Source organism: Somniosus microcephalus, chromosome 25 (assembly GCF_052327205.1).
Source record: "Somniosus microcephalus isolate GS21.2 chromosome 25, FLI_Smic_1.0, whole genome shotgun sequence".
NCBI lineage: Eukaryota > Metazoa > Chordata > Chondrichthyes > Squaliformes > Somniosidae > Somniosus > Somniosus microcephalus.
Genome location: NC_141011.1, coordinates 47195924 through 47216729, shown reverse-complemented (window position 1 = coordinate 47216729; position 20806 = coordinate 47195924). Strand labels below are relative to the sequence as shown.

The window sequence follows — 20806 nt, the reverse complement described above, 5'->3', positions numbered from 1 at the left end:
TCGGAGGAGGTTAGAGAGATAGGGAGGGGCGCGGCCATGGAGGGATCTGAACACAAGGATTGAGAATTTTTTTAATCGAGGCGTTGCCAGACCGTGAGCCAATGTAGGTCAGTGAGCACATGGGGTGAAGAAGGAGATAGATATACTTCTTAAGGCTAAAGGGATCAAGGGATATGGGGAGAAGGCAGGGACAGGGTACTGCATTTGGATGATCAGCCATGATCTCATTAAATGGCGGAGCAGGCTCGAGGGGCCAAATGGCCTACTCCTGCTCCTAGCTTCTATGTTTCTATGATGGGTGAAAGGGACTTGGTGCGAGTTAGGACACGGGGCAACAGAGATTTTGGATGAGCTGAAGTTTACGGAGGGCGCAAGGTGGGAGGCCAGCCAGGGGAGTGTTGGAATAGTCGACTCTCCCAATGATCTAGTTTGACGTGCACTGTTGCTATGGCCCGTCGCTATGGCACCAGGTGATTTTTCAAGCTGCCGAGTCGTGGAATCGAGCATTGGAATAGTCGTGTGGAGGTTAACAAAAGCCCAGTTTCTTCAGTGTCTGAAGTGAACGTAAAGTCTGCCTGCCCAGAGTGACCGATCACACTCCGAGTTCGGTACATTTGAAAAAACTTTCTTCCCAAGGTGAAAACAATTTTTCTGCACCAGACGACGATTACATCATCTAATGCTTTTCATAAAAGTGCAGGATGGTGCAAGTTAGAGCCACTTCTCCAGACTCAGTAAGTACCTAATGACTAGATTAGCCCTTCCACGCGAGAGATTCCAGAAACGACTGCCAGGAAGCTGAACACTGCTTGAATAGTTCTTGAATAATCTCCGACCTCTAAGCTGTGAAATTGTTTTTTCTGTCGGTTATTCATCTCAAAAAAGGCAGATCATGAAACTGAAGCGGCTTCACAGAAGAAGTGCCGAGCTTTGTGGGACTGGATTCTCAATTCTTAAAGCGTCTCTTTCTTCTTCCACATCACACGCGAGGCGTGGAAAAGACATAGCAAGCAACAAAAGCAAGGAAGCTATGATGAACCTTTCATAAAACACTGGTTCAACCTCAACTGGAGTATTGTGTCCAATTCTGGGCACTGCAATTTAGGAAGGATGTGATGGCCTTCGAGAGGGTGCACAGTTTTAGAATAAAGGGTCGCCCTTTTAGAACTGAGATGAGGAGGAATTTCTTCTCTCAGAGGGTCGTAAACCTGTGGAATTCTCTGCCCCAGAGAGCGGTGGAGGCTGGGTCATTAAATACATTTAAGGTGGAGATAGACAATTTTTTGCAAGATAAGGGAGTGAAGAGTTATGGGGAGCGGGCAGGGAAGTGGCTTTGAGCCCAAGATCAGCCACGATCTTATTGAATGGCGGAGCAGGCTCGAGGGGCCAAGTGGCCTATTCCTGCTCCTATTTCTTATGCTCTCATGTACTTAACAATGTTGCACATCACCCCCAAAAGTCACTACTTTGCGAAATGTTCCGCACCAGATTTTCACTGCAAAAAGGTTGCGAGCTGAGTGGGGAAACAGCATTCAGAGATTGTTCACCGCCTGTCCTCGCTCTACATCATATGACGCCGCATTGCCGATCATTGCAAAGGCTCAGCAACACCACAGTTTCCAACGTGAAGATCTCCCAGGCCACCAGCCTTATTTGCCTAGGGAGATCCAACCATATAATGACCATCTTAGCTCAGCATACTACGGCATACGAGATGAACTTCCAAACACATATCCGCGGCATCACTGAGACTGCATATTTCCACCTCCGGAACATCGCCCGGCTCCGCCCCTGCCTCAGCTCAACGCACTCCTGGCTGGCCTCCCACGTAAAATTGCGGTCATCCAAAACTTTGCTGCCCCGTGTCCTAACTCGTACCAAGTTCCGTTCACCCATCACCCCTGTGCTCACTGACCTACATTGGCTCCCAGTTAAGCAACACCTCGATTTGTTTTTAAATCCCTCCATGGCCTCGCCCCTCCCTATCTCTGTAATCTCCTCCAGCCACACGACCCCCCCTGAGATATCTGCACTCCTATAATTCTGGCCTCTTAAACATCCCTGATTATAATCGCTCAACCATTGGTGGCCGTGCATCCAGCTGCCTAGGCCCTAAACTCTGGAATTCTCTCCCTCCATCTCTCTACCTGCCTATCCTCCTTTAAGATGCTCCTTAAAACCTACCTCATCTGCCCTAATATCTCTTTATGTGGCTCGGTGTCAAATTTTGTTTGATAACGCTCCTGTGAAGCGCCTTGGGACGCTTTACTATGTTAAAGGCGCTATATAAATACAAGTTGTTTTGACAGCAACTGCAACTGAAAGAAATGGTTACTGCAGTCTAACTAGTCCTCCCCACATCAGTGACGGAGCAGTTTTGCTCACTGATACAGGGCTTCTCAGCTGAAACCAATGTTAGAAAGTCCGCACACACACACACACAAGCCAATGTTTTTATTGTTAGCGGGAGTCTGCTGCTCATCTTCAAAGATGGTTTTATTAAGGCCCTCGCAAGCCCAAGCGACAGCTGCTACTTATCTACAACATCGCCAAATTTAGTCGGTCTTCATTTGATATTCTTGGCCTCGCCAAGAATCTCTGACCTCAACATGAACTCCCACATCACCACCAATGCTGAAACTTTTCCTCGTCATCTATGTTCCCAGCAGCTCTCAATTACACAGTCCCCAGCCCATCCAAAACTGGAGTGTTGCTCCAGTATCTAGGGAGGCTTTGTTTTTTTTTAATAAACACCGCAGCAAAACGCAACAATATGGAAATGCATCATGCAATACCAGTATGGACAGTCGAAATAAGATCTTTTAAAAAGGAAAAGCATGTAAAACTAATGGCCCAGAAATTCGGGCCTCCACGGGTGAGTATGCACAGGGTACTCACCCGTAGGCCCAATGGAAGTGCCGGTTTCCTGCATGCACTGTGCATGCGCGGGAAACCGGCACTTCCGTTCCCCTGAAAGAAGTGGTTCAGAGTTCGAACGCGTGCGCAGGAGGCAGCGCGTGCGCATCGAACTTACGTTTTTTTTTGCAGGTTTTCCCAGGAGGGTAAGTCTCCAGAAGTTACACATTTAAAAAGCAGGCGTAAGGCCTGCTTTTTACAAGGTAAGTGGTGAATTAATTAAAATTAAAACATTTTTTCCACAGGTTTATTATTTTTAAATACTTTAAAGCAAAGTAAGTTTATTTTCAGCCCCGTTAGGAAATAAAATTATTTTTTTCAAAAATTTAAATTATTGTTTAATAGTTATTTCATGTAATTTATAGTTTATTTAAAAAATGTGAATTGAAAAAAAATTATTTGAAGATTTAGTGATGTTTTGGGGCCGTAGCATTTATAAGTTTTGACAGCTCTTCCTGTAAAACTTATGAATGGAGCATTCCCTGCTCCGATTGGCTCCCCATGGCCCACATGATCCCAGGGGATGCATTGAACTAACTGCGCCCCTGGGATACGCAAGCACTGTGCGCCGGCAGTTGGAGCAGGCCCCAGATCGGAATTCCACGGGGGCCCACAGCTCAACGACCGGCGCGCAAAGTGCAGGTCGGGGGCTTACACCCGCGGGAAGCCCCCGACCCGAATTTCTGGGCCAACAGTTTTCAGACTGGCTCACAACAATGCCCAAGGCAATAAACTTTACAGCAAGGCTAACGCCACATGCGTTCTTAATGTGTGTTAAACAGTGCACTCCTCCCCTTCAGGATGTGGGTTGATCGGATCATCGGAACGGGTATCAAGGTGGCAAATAGAATGAGAGTCAAGACGGCGACCGGGAGGGGGTTGACCAGTGGCTGGCAGCGGCCTGTGGTTTTAATGTGAAGCTGGGAGTAGCCAGGTTCCATCATTAGAAACATAGAAGATAGGAGCAGGAGTAGGCCATTCGGCCCCTCGAGCCTGCTCCGCCATTTAATGAGATCATGGCTGATCATCCAAATTCAGTACCCTGTCTCTGCTTTCTCCCCATATCCCTTGATCCCTTTAGCCTTAAGCAATATATCCAACTCCTTCTTGAAAATATTAATGAATAGGCCTCAACTGCCTTCTGTGGTAGAGAATTCCACAGGTTCACCACTCTCTGGGTGAAGAAATTCCTCCTCATCTCAGTCCTAAATGGCTTACCCCTTATCTTTAGACTGCGACCCCTGGTTCTGGACTCCCCCGCCATCGGGAACATCCTTCCTGCATCTAATCTGTCTAGTCCTGTTAGAATTTATAAGTTTCAATGAGATCCCCTCTCATTCTTCGAAACTCCAGCGAGTATAAGCCCAATCGACCCAATCTCTCCTCATACGTCATTCCTGCCATCCCAGGTATCAGTCTGGTGAATCTTTGCTGCACTCCCTCCATCTCAAGAACATCCTTCCTCAGACCAAAACTGCACACAATACTCAAGGTGTGGTCTCACCAAGGCCCTGTACAACTGCAGCAAGACATCCTTGCTCCTGTACTCGAATCCTCTCACTACGAAGGCCAGCATACCATTTGCCTTCTTAACCGCCTGCTGCACCTGCATGCTTACCTTCAGCGACTGGTGCACAAGGACACCCAGGTCTCGTTGCACTTCCCCATCATTCATGGCAACTGCGCAAGGCTAATTAAGGCAGACGAAAACGTAAAAGTGACGATACAAAATAATGAGAACCAGCTTTCAGCTACTGGATTGTAGCGGAGATGAATGTTGTCTAGCAGGAGAATGAATACACAGAGTACAAATTACACAGTCCCTGAGGAAAGACGGGAGGAGGCTCGAGTGGAGCATAAACGCCGGCATGGACTGGTTGGGCCGAATGGCCTGTTTCTGTGCCGTATATCCTATGTAACCCATACCGCCCCATGAAATAAAGCACGGCATTGGTCCCGAAATGCGTAACACGACCAATGCCGCACTTATCACAACAGGATATCAATGCACGTTCCTGACAGTGCCATGGAAACAAAATATGTAAGCCAGTGTAACATTTGGAAAAATAATAAAAATCTGCCCCCAAAAATCCTGCCAAATCCTAAAAAAAGCAAAATACAGACAGACTTTCTAATACTCTTGTGGGGCCCATAATCTGAACAGAAGCAGCTGGCTTGAAAATTTAAAACAAAAATTATAAAAATTGTTGTTTGATAGGTGCTCAGGCAATAAATCAAATGCCACTCCAGTGAGGCATTCCCCCCCCCCCCCGCATAAGGGATAACTTAAGCTTACGATATACTCAAAAGCTCATGGTTAAAAGCTGCTAAAACCAGGACACGAATGGTTTTGATTTGAAGAAAATCAGAGAGGACATTTGTGGGACAAGGCCACCGTCAGGGTCGATTCATCAAGCTGGGTTGAGGTTCTGCAAGACTGGAAGCAGACGTACGTAGCATAGAATCATAGAATGGTTACAGCACAGAAGGAGGCCATTCAGCCCGTGCCAGCTCTCTGCAAGAGCACTTCAGCTAGTCCCACTCCCCCACCCTTTCCCCGTAGCCCTGCAATTTTTTTTCCTTCAGGTACTTATCCAACTCCCTTTTGAAAGCTGTGATTGAGTCTGCCTCCACCACCCACCCTTTCAGGCAGTGCATTCCAGATCATAACCATAAGCTGCGTAAAAAAGTTTTTCCTCATGTCGCCTTTGGTTCTTCTGACAATCACCTTAAATCTGTGTCCTCTGGTTCTCGACCCTTCCGCCAATGGGAACAGTTTCTCTCTATCTACTCTGTCTCGACCCCCTCATGATTTTGAACGCCTCAATCAAATCTCCTCTCAACCTTCTCTGCTCCAAGGAGAACAACCCCAGCTTCTCCAGTCTATCCACGTAACTGAAGTCCCTCATTCCTGGAATCATTCTCATAAATCTTTTCTGCACCCTCTCGAAGGCCTTTACATCCTTCCTAAAGTGTGGTGCCCAGAATTGGACACAATACTCCAGTTGAGGCTGAACCAGTGTTTTATAAAGGTTCATCATAATTTCCTAGCATCCATATTTAAAAAAGGGGAATAAAATCTACTCAAGCAAGTGCAGGCCCATTAGCCCATCGATAACCAGTAGAACAATGGAATCTATTCCAAGGGTCATAGCTCAACATTACTTTGAGAAAAACAGAAACAGGAAAGATTAGAGAAGCTTAAGAATGATTCAAAGTACACCAAGAAAGCAGGAAATGAACAGAATTTTTTTTAGAACGCTAGCAAGAAAAAGAGTGATAAACGTTTGCAGTAATCTACCAAGTAAGGTAATAGAAGCAAAATCATTGTGGTTATTCAGAATACAATGAGATGCTCCGATGAGAGAGTTAATGTCTGATAGCAGGGCTGTCCAAGGCACACGGCCTCCTTTCACCTGGCCTCCAAAGCCCGGGTCATTCCTGTCTTCCTTGCACACAACACCAACCTTCACGTGAGTCAGCAACATTGGGGGATTGCTCAGGATGGCCCAGGGCTTGTTCTCTTTCTCACATCATTAATCAGAGTTTGTGTAACTGCCGCCAGGGCTGTTTTGACTCAGAAACATCGATCGAGTCTACAGCACAGAAACCAGCCACTTGGCCCAACTACACGAGCCTCCGCCCACCCCTTCTTCTGGAGCCAAAAATCAAGAGGCCAGGAAATTAGGCCAAATGGTTTTATTGTGCCAACATTGACTGCACTTGTAGCAAAATCCTCTCTCCACTACTTTAATAGAGGGGCCGACCTCCTTATTTTAAATTTTTAACACCTCTGTTAAAATGGTAGAGGGAGAAATTTGATGCAAACAAATATAAAAAAAGAGACTGGTGAAAGGTTGCTGGAATTTGCACTTTCACTCGTTGCCGCACTCAACACCGATTACTGAAAGTCAAGGGTGTCCGCATTCGAAATCCCGCCTTGTCCATCATTTTGGCTCTTAGGCCCACGCACATTCTGATCAGTTTGGTTAGCAGAGAATTAGAATCATACATTTGCTAGCAATTAAAAATAATTATTCACAGCTCCCTGCGAATGTAGGATTACATCGGATATACAGCACTGAAACAGGCCATTCGGCCCAACCAGTCTATGCCGGCGTTTATGCTCCACTCAAGCCTCCTCCCGTCTTTCCTCATCTAAATCTATCAGTGTAACCCTCTATTCCCTTCTCCCTAATGTTTGTCTAGCCTCCCCTTAAATGCATCTATACTATTTGCTTCAACCACTCCCTGTGGTAGCGAGTTCCACATTCTCACCACTCCCGGGGTAAAGAAGTTTTTTCTGAATTCCCCATTGGATTTCTTGGTGACTATCTTATATTGATGGCCTCTAGTTTTGCTCTTCCCCACAAGTGGAAACATTCTCTCTGTATCCACTATCAAAACCTTTCATAATTTTAAAGATCTCTATTAGGTCACCCTCAGCCTCCTCTTTTCAAGATGAAAGAAACCCAGCCTGTTCATCCTTTTCCAATAGGTATAACCTCGCATTTCTGGTGTCGTCCTTGTAAATCTTCTCTGCACCCTCTCCAGTGCCTCTATATCCTTTTTATAATATGGCGACCAGAACTGTACGCACTACTCCAAGTGTGGTCTAACCAAGGTTCGATACAGGTTTAGCAACATCCTCAAAACAGCCACTGCATGGATTCACAAATTTGGTGGTTTTCATTATTCCCAACATTTCAGTGGCAGGTTTTACACTCACCCGAACTGTCTTCGACTTTGTATTTTCCAGGCCCCCCACTTCCATCCTCGCCCTTTGTTGTAGAAACAGCAGCTTTAAATGCCAGAACGATGTCATGGAACAGCTTAAAGGTTAACTTGTCCTGCAACACAGAGATTTGGGGCATTTTTAAAAACAGAAAATGTACTATAAATCCGGTTAGATGCCATACAATAAGGGGTAAGCCATTTAGGACTGAGATGAGGAGGAATTTCTTCACCCAGAGAGTGGTGAACCTGTGGAATTCTCTACCACAGAAGGCAGTAGAGGCCAATTCATTAAATATATTCAAGAAGGAGTTAGATATAGTTCTTAAGGCTAAAGGGATCAAGGGATATGGGGAGAAGGCAGGGACAGGGTACTGAATTTGGATGATCAGCCATGATCGCATTGAATGGTGGAGCAGGCTCGAGGGGCCAAATGGCCTACTCCTGCTCCTATCTTCTATGTTTATGTTTTAATAGTTAAGGAAGTAAAAAGACCATTCCACGTTGGAGCAACAGGTGGAGGCACAGCTTTGGGCAATGCAGGTTGACACCAGTGTCAGGTCCCAGCTTACTGCTCTGGGTAGATGTCACGCACAGGAGCGTGAACATGCAAATACACGAGTCTAGTCCACTGGCTTCTCTTCCATGCCTTTATGAAGATGCAATAAGCATAGCCTGGTATCCACAATCAAAATCTTAATTTATCAGTCACCAATTTTAATAACACTTCCATTAAAGCAGAAATTGAGGTCCAAAACACAAGTTGAGTCAAACTTCTATCACAAGCCACCGATGACAGGGATATTAAATACACTTTTAAAACAATACCTTGTATTTATATAGCACCTTGTATTTATACGGCGCCTTTAACGTTATAAAATGTCCCAAAGCGCTTCGCAGGAGAGATTATCAAATAAAATGACACCGAGCCACATAAGGAGATATTAGGGCACATGACCTAAAGCTTGGTCAAAGAGGTAGGTTTTAAGGAACATCTTTAAAGGAGGAGAGTGAGGTAGAGAGACGGAGAGGTTTAGGGAGGGAATTCCAGAGCTTAGGGCCTTGGCAACAGAAGGCACGGCCACCAAAGGTTGAGCGATTAAAATTAGGGATATGCAAGGGGGCAGAATTAGAGGAGTGCAGAGATCTTGGAGGGTTGTAGAGCTGGAGGTGGTGACAGAGATAGGGAGGGGCAAGGCCAGGGAGGGATTTGAAAACCAAGGATGAGTACAGGAGACTTTGGTTTATCCGGAGGTTGTATGTCCGGAAACCTCGATCTACCGACAGAAATCAGGAGCCGTTTTGTTAGGTTTTTTTTCTTCTCGTGGCTTTTTTTCCCCCAACAGTCAGGCTCTGGAAAGTCTCTCTGAAGCTGTTGCTAAGCTACAGAGACGCTTCCAAGGTACGGGCCGACTGTTTAGAAGCTGTTGCTAAGCAACAGTGTTTGTTGTCAGATACGGAGATGAAAACCTCCGTATGCTTCAACATTAACGCTGGTATGTCCGGCAGTTTTGATGGGATGGCAACAGCTCGGTCCCATCGGTGCCGGATATAACAAAGTTTCCTGTATTCTAAAATTGAGGCGTGGCCGGACTGGGAAACAATGTAGGTCAGCGAGCACAGGGGTGATGGGCGAACGAAACGTGGTGCGAGTTCAGATACGGGCAGCAGAGTTGCAGATGAGTTCAAGTTTATGGAGGGTGGAAGATGGGAGGTTGGCCAGGAGTGCGTTGGAAGAGTCAAGTTCAGAGGTAACAAAGGCATGGATGAGGGTTTCAGCAGGTGAGCTGAGGCAGGGGCGGAGACGGGGGATGTTATGGAGGTGGAAGTAGGCGGCCTTCTGGATGGAGAGGACATGCGGTCGGAAGTTCATCTCAGGGTCAAGTATGACACTACATTGCGAATGGTCTGGTTCAGCCTCAGACATGGATGGCGGCAAGAGGGTTGGATTCGGTGGCTAGGGAACAGAAGACAATGGCTTTGGTCTTCCCGATATTTATTTGGAGGGAACTTCTGCTCGTTCAGCACTGGATGTTAGATAAGCAGCGCAACAAATCAGAGACAGTGAAGAGGTTGAGAGAGGTGGTGGAATGGGAGAGCTGGGTACCGTCAGTGCACGTGGAACCGAATGTTGGCCCAGAAATTCAGGTCTCCACAGGTGAGTACGCACGGGGTACTCACCCGTAGGCCCAATGGAAGTGCCGGTTTCGTGCATGCACTGCGCATGCGCGGGAAACCGGCACTTCTGTTCCCCTGAAAGAAGGGGTTGACAGGTGGAACGCGTGCGCTGTGGTAAACCACTTTTATCGTTCACTATCGTTACACTATGGTTATCACTGTTTACACTGTTGTATCACTACACAAGGTCACCTCTTGTCACGCTGTTATACCTGGGCTGACCACAGCTGACTCCGCCCACGGCTCCGCCTGCTTGCCCAGGTATAAAGGTGGTCGACTGGCTGGTATTCCTCCTTGTTGGATCCGATCACCCACGAGGGTGGGCTCTGTTATTTAGCCAATAAAAACCTATAGTTACTAACTTAACTCGTCGCTTTTCATGAACTGAATTGATAGGTATATCATGCGCATCCAACTTACGTCTTTTTTGCAGGTTTTCCCGGGAGGGTAAGTCTCCAGAAGTTAGAAATGTAAAAAGCAGTCGCAAGGCCTGCTTTTTACAAGGTAAGTGGTGAATTAATTTACATTTTAAAATTTTTTCCAGAGGTTTATTATTTTTAAATACTTTAAAGAAAGGTAAGTTTATTTTTAGCCCCGTTAGAAAATGTAATTAATTTTTTCAAAAATTTAAATTGTTTAAAATAGTTATTTCATGTAATTTATAGTTTATTTTAAAAATGTGATGTGTTTTTTTTTAAATTTATTTGAGGTTTTAATGATGTTTTGGGGCTTATAGTATTTATAGGTTTGACAGCCCTTCCTGTCAAACTTATGAATGAAGCATTCCCCGCTACGATTGGCTCTCCATGGCCCACGTGGTCCATGGGGACGCATCGAACTAACTGCGCCCCTGGGATACGCAAGTACTGTGCGTCGGCAGTTGGAGGCGGCCCAGGATCGCAATTCCACGGGGGCTCACAGCTCAACGGCCGACGCGCAAGTTAAATGCAGGTCGGAGGCTTGCACCCGCGGGAAGCCTCCGACCCGAATTTCTGGGCCAGTGTGTTTTCGGATGTTGTCGCCGAGCGGCAGCATGTAGGAGAGAAGTAAAAACGTCCCAAGGCGCTTCACAGGAGCGGAAACTGAATTAAAAAAGCGTCCCATTCAAAGAGCTCTTGCAGTTGGCAAATCCCCTACCTGGAGTGGCATGGGAGTTGGTTAGAGCAGAAAGGCTCCAGGTTCAATTTATGGCCAGTGCTGTGTTAGTTAATCTCAATCAAGTAGCAGCGCCCCATCCACCGCCTTAAACATTCACTCCCTTCACCACTGACGCACCGTGGCTGCAGTGTGTACCATCTACAAGATGCACTGCAGCAACTCGCCAAGGCTTCTTCAACAGCAACTCCCAAACCCGCGACCTCTTCCACCTAGAAAGACAAGGGCAGCAGGCGCATGGGAAAACCACGACCTCTTCCACCTAGAAGGACAAGGGCAGCAGGCGCATGGGAAAACCACCATCTCCAAGTTCCCCTCCAAGTCAGGGTAAAGTATATCGGCCGATCCTTCATTGTTGCTGGGTCAAAACCCTGGAACCCCCCTCCCTAACAGCACTGTGGGAGTACCTTCACCACACGGACTGCAGCAGTTGAAGAAGGCGGCTCACCACCACCTTCTCAAGGGCAAGTAGGGATGAGGCAATAAATGCTGGCCTTGCCAGCGACAGCCACATCCCAGGAACGAATAATAAAAAAAGCGAGGCTGCTGCAATTTGCCTCATCTGTCCTGAGCTAGGTAGGGAGAAGGAAGGAAGGGAGGCATCAGGGTGCTGCCAATCCCGATGGCTATGCAGTGACCCCCTACTGGGAAAGTTCTTGCAAGTGGTAATCACGTGAGGAGAGGCTGGGGCCCAACTGCAATGCTTCTTACAAAAGAGTCTGCTAATGCGGACTCTCTTGGCTTATATATAAAGAAAAGAAGGGTCTCTTGGCTGAAGCAGTCCCAGCGTCTGTGGAGCTGTACCTCAAGTTACAGCTCAGAAGAGATCAGGGAGGGAAAAAAATGGAATCAAATCTGATCTACGTCGGTTTAGATCAGGTCACACTTTGTACCTTTCAGTCAATTCTTTTCTATTTGTTAACAGCGCTGAGTCAAGAACAGCTTGTTCTGCGGTTTGAAACACCTGATCAGTTTGGAAAAATGCTGTAAAGTATATTTCATTTAACTCAATATAAAAAAAGGTAGCGATACATCTACTCCACTTTGTTTAGGTTCCAAACCATTTACAACTGCTCAAAACCTCCAGTGGCTGGATGTCACAAAGTTCTAATAGAATTTTTTTTTTTTTTTTTTTTTTTAAAAACTGTACCCCACGTCAGTTATTTTTAGCCTTCATTTCACAAATTCCACCTGACGTCAATGGCAAAGGAATACCCACCTCGCGGGCAGCAATCAGCTCGAAACAGAACAATTCCCCAGACAGGATTTTCAAAAGACACTAATGCATTGTGACAACATGGCGGGTGGAAAGCACGTCTGCAGCCACTTCAGTCACCGATCAGAATCTTTATTTCCTTGGCAATGGATACAACAGCGTTTATCTTAAAACACAGGACCATTTTTTAAGAGGCGTTTTGCTGGTGAAAGTACCGACTGGTTAATTTTTATATTACTTGACGCAAAAATCGTATTATTTTCACTCCCTCGCTGTGGTTGCCGAAACCCGTTCTGAGCAAATAGTAAATCTCACTCTTCATTTGGTACATCAGACCTCGAGTGAGGCTGCAAGGTCTGAGGTGTAAATAATTTATCGTACCAACGCCCCAATTAAAGCTCGACTTGTCTAAAAGCAACGGATGGGATTAAATGAACAGACTGACTCAAGGCCTTCTCCAGAAACATTGGAGCTCCGAACTTTACCACTTCAGTCCGTATTGTATATTGTATAATTCGAAGCTGAACAACATACCAAACATATCTGTCCCCAAGGCCAGGTTCCAATAGCATTTACTCCAGTAGCTAACTGGCAATAATGATGCATTCGTGCGGAAAACATTATTCAGCAATCAAAACACGGAAACACTCCCAAAAATGGTAATAATTGTTAAACTGTAAAGCTCGGGGCACTGCAGATATTCGATTAAGCTCACATCTAATTCATGCAGAAAATACGTATCCAGGAACAACGCTACACAAAGTGTATTTGTCAGCAATAAAACTTCTACATTGTATAAAAGTAGCACACATTTAATTTGTTGAAGTTTGGCTTACCTCCACCATTTCTTTCCACTTCTCTACCATTCGGACAGTGACTGGGATTAGGTCCCCTCCTTTTTTGCGCTTTGGGGTTGGCACCTGCTCTTCACCTTCCTCATCGTCACTTGCCACCTTCAAAAAAGTTGATAAAAAAAACATTTTTTAATGATTTTTTTTTTTAAATTAAGACTATTGGTGATCATTTGTGTTTAGCGAGACAAGGGGCACTAGTACTGTACTGAGAAATTGGTATCAAGCACAGATACAGAAAAAAAAGACTTGCATTTCTATAGCGCTTTACAAGAATACCGGACGCCCCAAAGTGCTTTACAGCCAATGAAGTACTTTTTGAAGTGTAGTCACTGTTGTAATGTAGGAAACACGGCAGCCAATTTACGCACAGCAAGCTCCCACAAACAGTAATGTGTTAATGACCAGATAGTCTATTTTAGTGATGTTGATTGAGGGATAAATATTGGCCAGGACATTGGGGAGAACTCCCCTGCTCTTCTTCGAAATAGTGCTGTGGGATCTTTTACATCCACCTGAGGGGGCAGACGGAGCCTCGGTTTAACATCTCATCTGAAAGAAGGCACCTCCGACAATGCCGTGCTCCCTCAGCACTGCACTGGAGTGCCAGCCTAGATATTTGTGCTCAAGTCTCTGGAGTGGGACTTGAACCCACATCCTTCTGACTCAGAGGCGAGGGTGCTGCCCACTGAGCTATGGCTGACGCTGTAAAAAAAAATGGCAACCTCAAATAAGTACAGAAGACTTTGAAAACACACAGCAGGAGAAATCTAACGTTAGCAGTTTAGGTTCCTACTGACGAACGCCAAGCTCTCTTCCCTGTTTTCAGATTTTGGTGGACTCGCTGTACATTTCCAACACTTTTCTGTTTTTATATTAACACAATGCACGCCTGGGGCAGTTGCAGCACCATTAGATTTGGCGTAAAGACAATCTTACACTACTGCTGGTTTGGTTCCTATCACAGGAAGGTGGAGCCCAAGCAGCTGCTCTGTGTTTACATTGCAAAACCTACTACCTTATCCTCCTTAAACATGGGTCGACAATTCTGATGGGCGAAGTGAACAAGCATCAATGTAAAAGTCCCTCAATGATCCCAAGGTACCTTGATCCGGCACAGGCAACGATGGGCCAATTGGCCTCCTTCTGTGCTGTATCATTCTATTCCATGACCATCAGACGTCCAACGTTCCCCATAAGCTGCGCAGCTCAGGACCGGCTTTTTCAACGTTAAGTTTCGTGCATGCGCAAAACTGTGAATGGGCCACGCACCCCCTTAAAGGGGCCGCGCACCCAAAAGAAATTAGGGGGAACGTTACAGATGACCCCTGTACTGTACCGTGACCTGTTCCATTTCCCACACTGGCTAGTCACCTCTCCGAGTCAGACTGCTCATTAGAGACGAGTTAGAGGGGGCCAGCTCTGCGGGGCCCATGCCCGGTAAGAATTGGTCGAGTTACACCTACTTTACAACCAGTTTTAAAGTATTGTTGAGGCAGCTGGAAAGGCACATTGAATTGTTCACTCTGGCACACGCTCTCGGGCTGCTTCTCAAAGATGAAATCGCCGTCGCTGCACGAACGCCTTTCCTTCAGCCCACGTGATCTTTCAGCACTTTTGTTACAAGCACTGCAGTTACCTCGTCAGCTGTAGTAGACCATGTCCATGCCAGCAGATAGTGAAACCTGTAGCTGTTATTGCAGGATGTACTTTCTCTCCCCCAGATAATACAGTACAGTCCCCACCGCTTATAACCAGCATGTCGGTGCCAACGCCATTAGCCCGCGATACGTGCTGTGGACTGATTATATGCAGTCCAGTAACTACAGGAAACTCTCTTTTTACCGGCACCTAAATAACCAGAAATCTCTCTTAACCGGCAAAATTCATGAGTAGGTTCAGGTAAATTTTACTTCATATTAGTGGCCGTGTAACCATGGTTCCTGGATCTGTGCCCGTGTAACCGGGGTTCCTGCACCTGTTGCCGTGCAACAGGGACGCCTGGATCTGTGGCTGTGTACGGGGCTCTCGTACCTTAGTAAGTATACCTCTCTGTAATCCGGACTTTTTGATCAACCGGATAAAAAGTTTCCTGTACCTTGGAATTCTCGTCATTGCATAATTCTCTAATGTGCTGGTCAAATGATTTGTACATTAAATATTAAAAGTCACACTTCTGACTACATTCTTTCACATTGGAATCTTAATGACTGCCGTTTACACAGAATGTTCTGGTGGTTTTTTTTCACGCAATATAAAGGACAACAATGGACCTTGCCGTACTATTTGGTCATTCCAAGGGAATTCCACACATGCACCTTATCTTAATAAATTCATAACTGTGGTGTCTGACCCGCTGACTGAACGCCCGTTTCTGTCCGGAACACGGTGCAAGCGGCAACTTTGTCACTGGCAATAACGGTAACAGGAATCGGTTTACGCCATTTGCCCAACTTAAACGATCGGCAACATTTAAACGCGGGTGCTTTAAGTGGTGGGGACTGTAATGTAACCCGTCCCCAAACCCTTGCCAGTAAACGTTGAAATTTTAAAAAAGAGCGGGCGACCTCGAGCTCCTCTGGCAGCGTGTGCATTCGGTCGTCTTCATCTTCCGAGCTGTCTGTGTCGTCAAAGTTCAGCAGCTTCTGATCATTTTCCGCCAAGAATTTGAAAAACTCCGGGTCCTTCTGCTTCAGTCGCGAGAGCTGCTCTTTATGCTCCTGTGCGGCACCCTTTTGTTTCTCTTTCCTACCAGGACAAAAAAGAAACGTTTTAGCTTTTAAAAAAAAGAAAGAAAGTTGACTTCCTTCTACAGAACAAGTTATACAGCGAGAAACGTCACCAAGGCAACAATCAAAGGGCAATGAACCTGTCTCTTACTAATGTGTAAAATTGCAAACCCGTTTTAGAAACTGTTAAAGGGAAAGTAGAAGGGTGAAACAGCAACAGTGGATGAGATGATCTTACCACTATGAATATCTCGTCAGCCGTGGCTCAGTGGGCAGCACCCTCGCCTCTGAGTCAGAAGGTTGTGGGTTCAAGTCCCACTCCAGAGACTCGAGCACAAAAATCTAGGCCGACACTTCCAGTGCAGTGCTAAGGGAGTGCTGCACTGTCGGGGGTGCCGTCTTTCGGATGAGACGTTAAATTGAGGCCCATGTCTGCTCTCTCAGGTGGATGCAAAAGATCCCATGGCATTATTTCTAGACACAAAAAGCATCAAGGGGTATGGGGAGAGAGCGGGAATATGGTATTGAGATAGAGGATCAGCCATGTTCAGATTGAATGGCGGAGCAGGCTCGAAGGGCTGAATGGCCTACTCCTGTTCCTATCTTTCTAAGAGCAGGGGAGTTATCCCCAGTGTCCTGGCCAATATTTATCCCTCAATCAACATAACAAAAACAGATTATCTGGTCATTATCACATTGCTGTTTGAGGGAAGCTTGCTGTGCGCAAATTGGCTACTGCATTTCCCACATTATAACAGTGACTCCACTTCAAAAAGTGCTTCATTGGCTATAAAGCGCTTTGAGACGTCCGGTGGTCGTGAAAGGCGCTATAGAAATGCAAGTCTTTCTTTTCTTTTTTTTTAATGTTGCCATCATTCTGAAGAATTTAAGGCTGGCCATCAAAATCATCCAAATGGCAGTCAGTACAGCAAAAGCAAATGAATGATCAAGCTTTAAAGCTTGTTTTGGACACATGTTAACATGATCGCCCCAAGGTTGTTTTCTTTGGAACAGAGGAGGCTGAGGGGAGATTTAATTGAGGTGTATAAAATTAGGAGAGGCCTAGATAAGAGTGGATAGGAAGGATCTATTTCCCTTAGCAGAGAGGGTTAATAACCAGGGGGCATAGATTTAAAGTAATTGGTAGAAGGATTAGAGGGGAGTTGAGGAGAACTTTTTTCACCCAGAGGGTGGTGGGGGTCTGGAACTCACTGCCTGAAAGGGTGGGAGAGGCAGAAACCCTCATCACATTTAATAAGTACTGGGATATGCACTCAAAGTGCTGTAACCTACAGAGCTACGGACCAAGAGCTGGAAAGTGGGATTAGGCTGGATAGCTCTTTTTTGGCCGGCACAGACATGATGGGCCGAATGGCCTCCTTCTGTGCCGTAAATTTCTACTATTCTATGAGTCTAGTCTCAGTAGTCACATCAGTCAGAATGTAAAATGTACATCTCTGCGACTCTGCAAAACAGATCCCAGCGGACTGCTCCATTTTTTTACTTTAATTCACCCGGCAGTTAATTGCACTCACAGAATTTAAAAAAGTGCAATGGTTCAAAATTTATTTTCCAAGTGATCTCACTTTTTTTCCTGCACTTTGGGTTGAGGTGCTTTCTTTTTCTTTCCGACTTCTATCTCGCGTTTGCTGCTTTGCTTCTCGTCTTCAACCGCAGACTCCTCGCCCTCCGAGCCGCTGTCCGAGTCGAACGCGGAGGTGAGAAACTCATCCACACTGAGGTTAGCAAGTTTTCTGGAACACATAATTGTGGTAAGTTAATAGGTGACTAGTCGCTGCACTCAAAGGATTTATGAAAGGGAAATCGTGTTTGACAAACCTACTGGAGCTTTTTTGAGGATGTAACTGGTAGAATAGATAAGGGAGAACCAGTGGATGTGGTGTATTTGGATTTTCAGAAGGCCTTTGATAAAGTCCCACATAAGTGGTTAGTGTGCAAAAATTAAAGCACATGGGATTGGGGGTAATATACTGGCATGGATTGAAAATTGGTTAACAGACAGGAAAGAGAGAGTAGGAATAATGGGGTACCGCAGGGGTCAGTGCTTGGGCCGCAGCTATTCACAATATATATCAGTGATTTGGATGAGGAAACCAAATGTAATATTTCCAAGTTTGCTGACGACACGAAACTAGGTGGGATTGTGAGTTGTGAGGAGGATGCAAAGAGGCTTCAAGGCGATTTAGACAAGTTGAGTGAGTGGGCAAATACATGGCAGATGCAGTATAACGTGGATAAATGTGAAGTTATCCACTTCGGTAGGAAAAACAGAAAGGCAGAGTATTATTTAAATGGTGATAGATTGGGAAATGTTGATGTACAGAGCGACCTGGGTGTCCTTGTACATCAGTCACTAAAAGCAAACATGCAGGTGCAGCAAGCAGTTAGGAAGGCAAATGGTATGTTGGGCTTCATTGCAAGAGGATTTGAACACAGGAGCAAGGATGTCTTAGTACAGTTATACAGGGCCTTGGTGAGACCACACCTGGAGTACTGTGTGCAGTTTTGGTCTCCTTACCTAAGAAAGGATATACTTGCCATAGAGGGAGTGCAGCGAAGGTTCACCAGACTGATTCCTGGGATGGCAGGACTGTTGTATGAGGAGAGATTGGGTCGACTAGGCCTGTATTCACTAGAGTTTAGAAGAATGAGAGCGGATCTCATTGAAACGTATAAAATTCTGACAGGGCTAGACACTGGATGCAGGGAGGATGTTTCCCCTGGCTGGGGGTCTAGAATGAGGGGTCACAGTCTCAGTATACAGGGTAGGACATTTAGGACTGAGATGAGGAGAAATTTCTTCACTCAGAGGGTGGTGAACCTGTGGAATTCTCTACCACAGAAGGCTGTGGAGGCCAAGTCACTGAATATATTTAAGAAGTAGATAGATTTCTAGACACAAAAGGCGTCAAGGGGTATGGGGACAGAGCGGGAATATGGTATTGAAATAGAGGATCAGCCATGATCAGATTGAATGGAGGAGCAGGCTCGAAGGGCCGAATGGCCGACTCCTGCTCCTATTTTTCTGTTTCTAAAGAGAGGACAGGTTACTGACTTGCTCAACCCTGATTATAATCGCTCCACCATTGGGGCCGTGCCCTCACCTGCCGAGGTCCTAAGCTCTGGAATTCCATCCCTAAACCTCTCTGCCTCTCTCCTCCTTTAAGACGCTCCTTAAAACCTGCCACTTTGACCAAGCTTTTGGTCATCTGCCCTAATATCTCCCTATGTGGCTCAGTGTCAAATTTTGTTTGATAACGCTCCTGTGATGCACCTTGGGATGTTTTACTATGTTAAAAGCGCTGTATAAGAACATAAGAATTAGGAGCAGGAGTCGGCCATACGGCCCCTCGAGCCTGCTCCACCATTCAATAAGATCATGGCTGATCTTCGACCTCAACTCCACTTTCCCGCCCTATCCCCATATCCCTTGATTCCCCATGAGTCCAAAAATCTAGCGATCTCAGCCTTGAATATACTTAACGACTCAGCATCGACAGTCCTTTGGGGCAGAGAATTCCAAAGATTCACAACCCTCAGTGAAGAAATTCCTCCTCATCTCAGTCTTAAATATCCGACCCCGTATCCCGAGACTATGCCCCCCTAGTTCTAGACTCTCCAGCCAGGGGAAACAACCTCTCTGCATCTAGCCTGTCAATCCCCCTCAGAATCTTACACCTTATTGCCCACTGACTTAACCTGTCTATATCCCTTTGCAGGCTCTGTGTTCACCTCACAGCTTACTTTCCCACCTAGCTTTGTATCATCAGCAAACTTGGATACATTACACTCGGTCCCTTCATATAAATACAAGTTGATATTTTTGTTCAGCAGGCAGGGGAGGGGCAAAGGAAGAAAATGGCGACGTTTACAGTATATTCTTAAACTCTAGACTTCAAAGCTGTCATCTCAGGATTCAAATGAGTTGCAATCCTGATAATACGAAGTGTCATAATCTCATCTGTGAATTTTTAAGAAAGTAAACACATTCACTCTTAGTACCTCTGGACAAGACGTCGCATAGATACAGGTTCATAGATCATTAAAATATCATGAACAGATACAGAAAATACTCAAAAAGGCTAATGGAATGCTGGCCTTTATATCTAGAGGACTAGAATACAGGGGGGTAGAAGTTATGCTGCAGCTGTACAAAACCCTGGTTAGACCACACCTGGAGCACTGTGAGCAGTTCTGGGCACCACACCTTAGGAAGGATATATTGGCCTTGGAGGGAGTGCAGCGTAGGTTTACCAGAATGATACCTGGACTTCAAGGGTTAAGTTGTGAAGAGAGATTACACTAACTAGGGTTATATTCCCTAGAACGTAGAAGGTTATGGGGTGATCTGATCGAAGTTTTCAGGATATTAAGGGGAACAGATAGGATAGATAGAGAGAAACTATTTCCGCTGGTTGGGGAGTGTCATAAATCGCAACTTCTACAAGTAACTCAGGAAGTACTACTGAACAGCCAGCTGAGGGCGCCGCCCGAAGAGTATAAATACTCGGGCGTGGGCCCACCTTGGCCAGAGACAGTCTGGAAACAGGAAGCTAGTGACTACTAACTAGACCTCCATGTTTTGTTACAAGTTGATTAAAACCTTGCTTTATGTACAACCAAGTGCATAGTGAGTCTTTATTACGTCAGGGAGTCTAGGACTAGGGGGCATAGTCTAAAAATTAGAGCCAGACCTTTCAGGAGTGAAATTAGGAAACACTTCTACACACAAAGGGTGGTAGGAGTTTGGAACTCTCCCGCAAACGGCAATTGATGCTGGATCAATTGTTAATTTAAAATCGGAGATTGATAGCTTTCTGTTAACCAAAGGTATTAAGGCTTACGGGCCAAAGGCGGGTATATGGAGTTAGGTCGCAGATCAGCCATGATCTCATTGAATGGTGGAACAGGCTCGAGGGGCTGAATGGCCTCCTCCTGTCCCTATGTTGCATTTGAGAACTAACTGAGGTAGCTAGGTATGAGAACAAGTCCTCCCTTATCAAACT

At 45.7% G+C, this 20806-nt stretch overlaps 1 protein-coding gene across 2 annotated transcripts in view; it reads right to left on the bottom strand.

Annotated features, from left to right (window-relative positions):
• The window catches only part of noc2l (NOC2-like nucleolar associated transcriptional repressor), a 221235-nt gene that overhangs the window by 196204 nt on the left and 4225 nt on the right, over positions 1–20806 (bottom strand). For both annotated transcript variants that reach the window (XM_085967329.1, XM_085967330.1), the window contains exons 2-5: positions 17366–17533; positions 15618–15798; positions 13036–13152; positions 7646–7766 (exon numbers count right to left, since the gene is read on the bottom strand). In XM_085967329.1, the coding sequence (XP_085823455.1) occupies positions 7646–7766; positions 13036–13152; positions 15618–15798; positions 17366–17533 (587 nt within the window). The remainder of the gene's footprint in view (positions 1–7645; positions 7767–13035; positions 13153–15617; positions 15799–17365; positions 17534–20806) is intronic.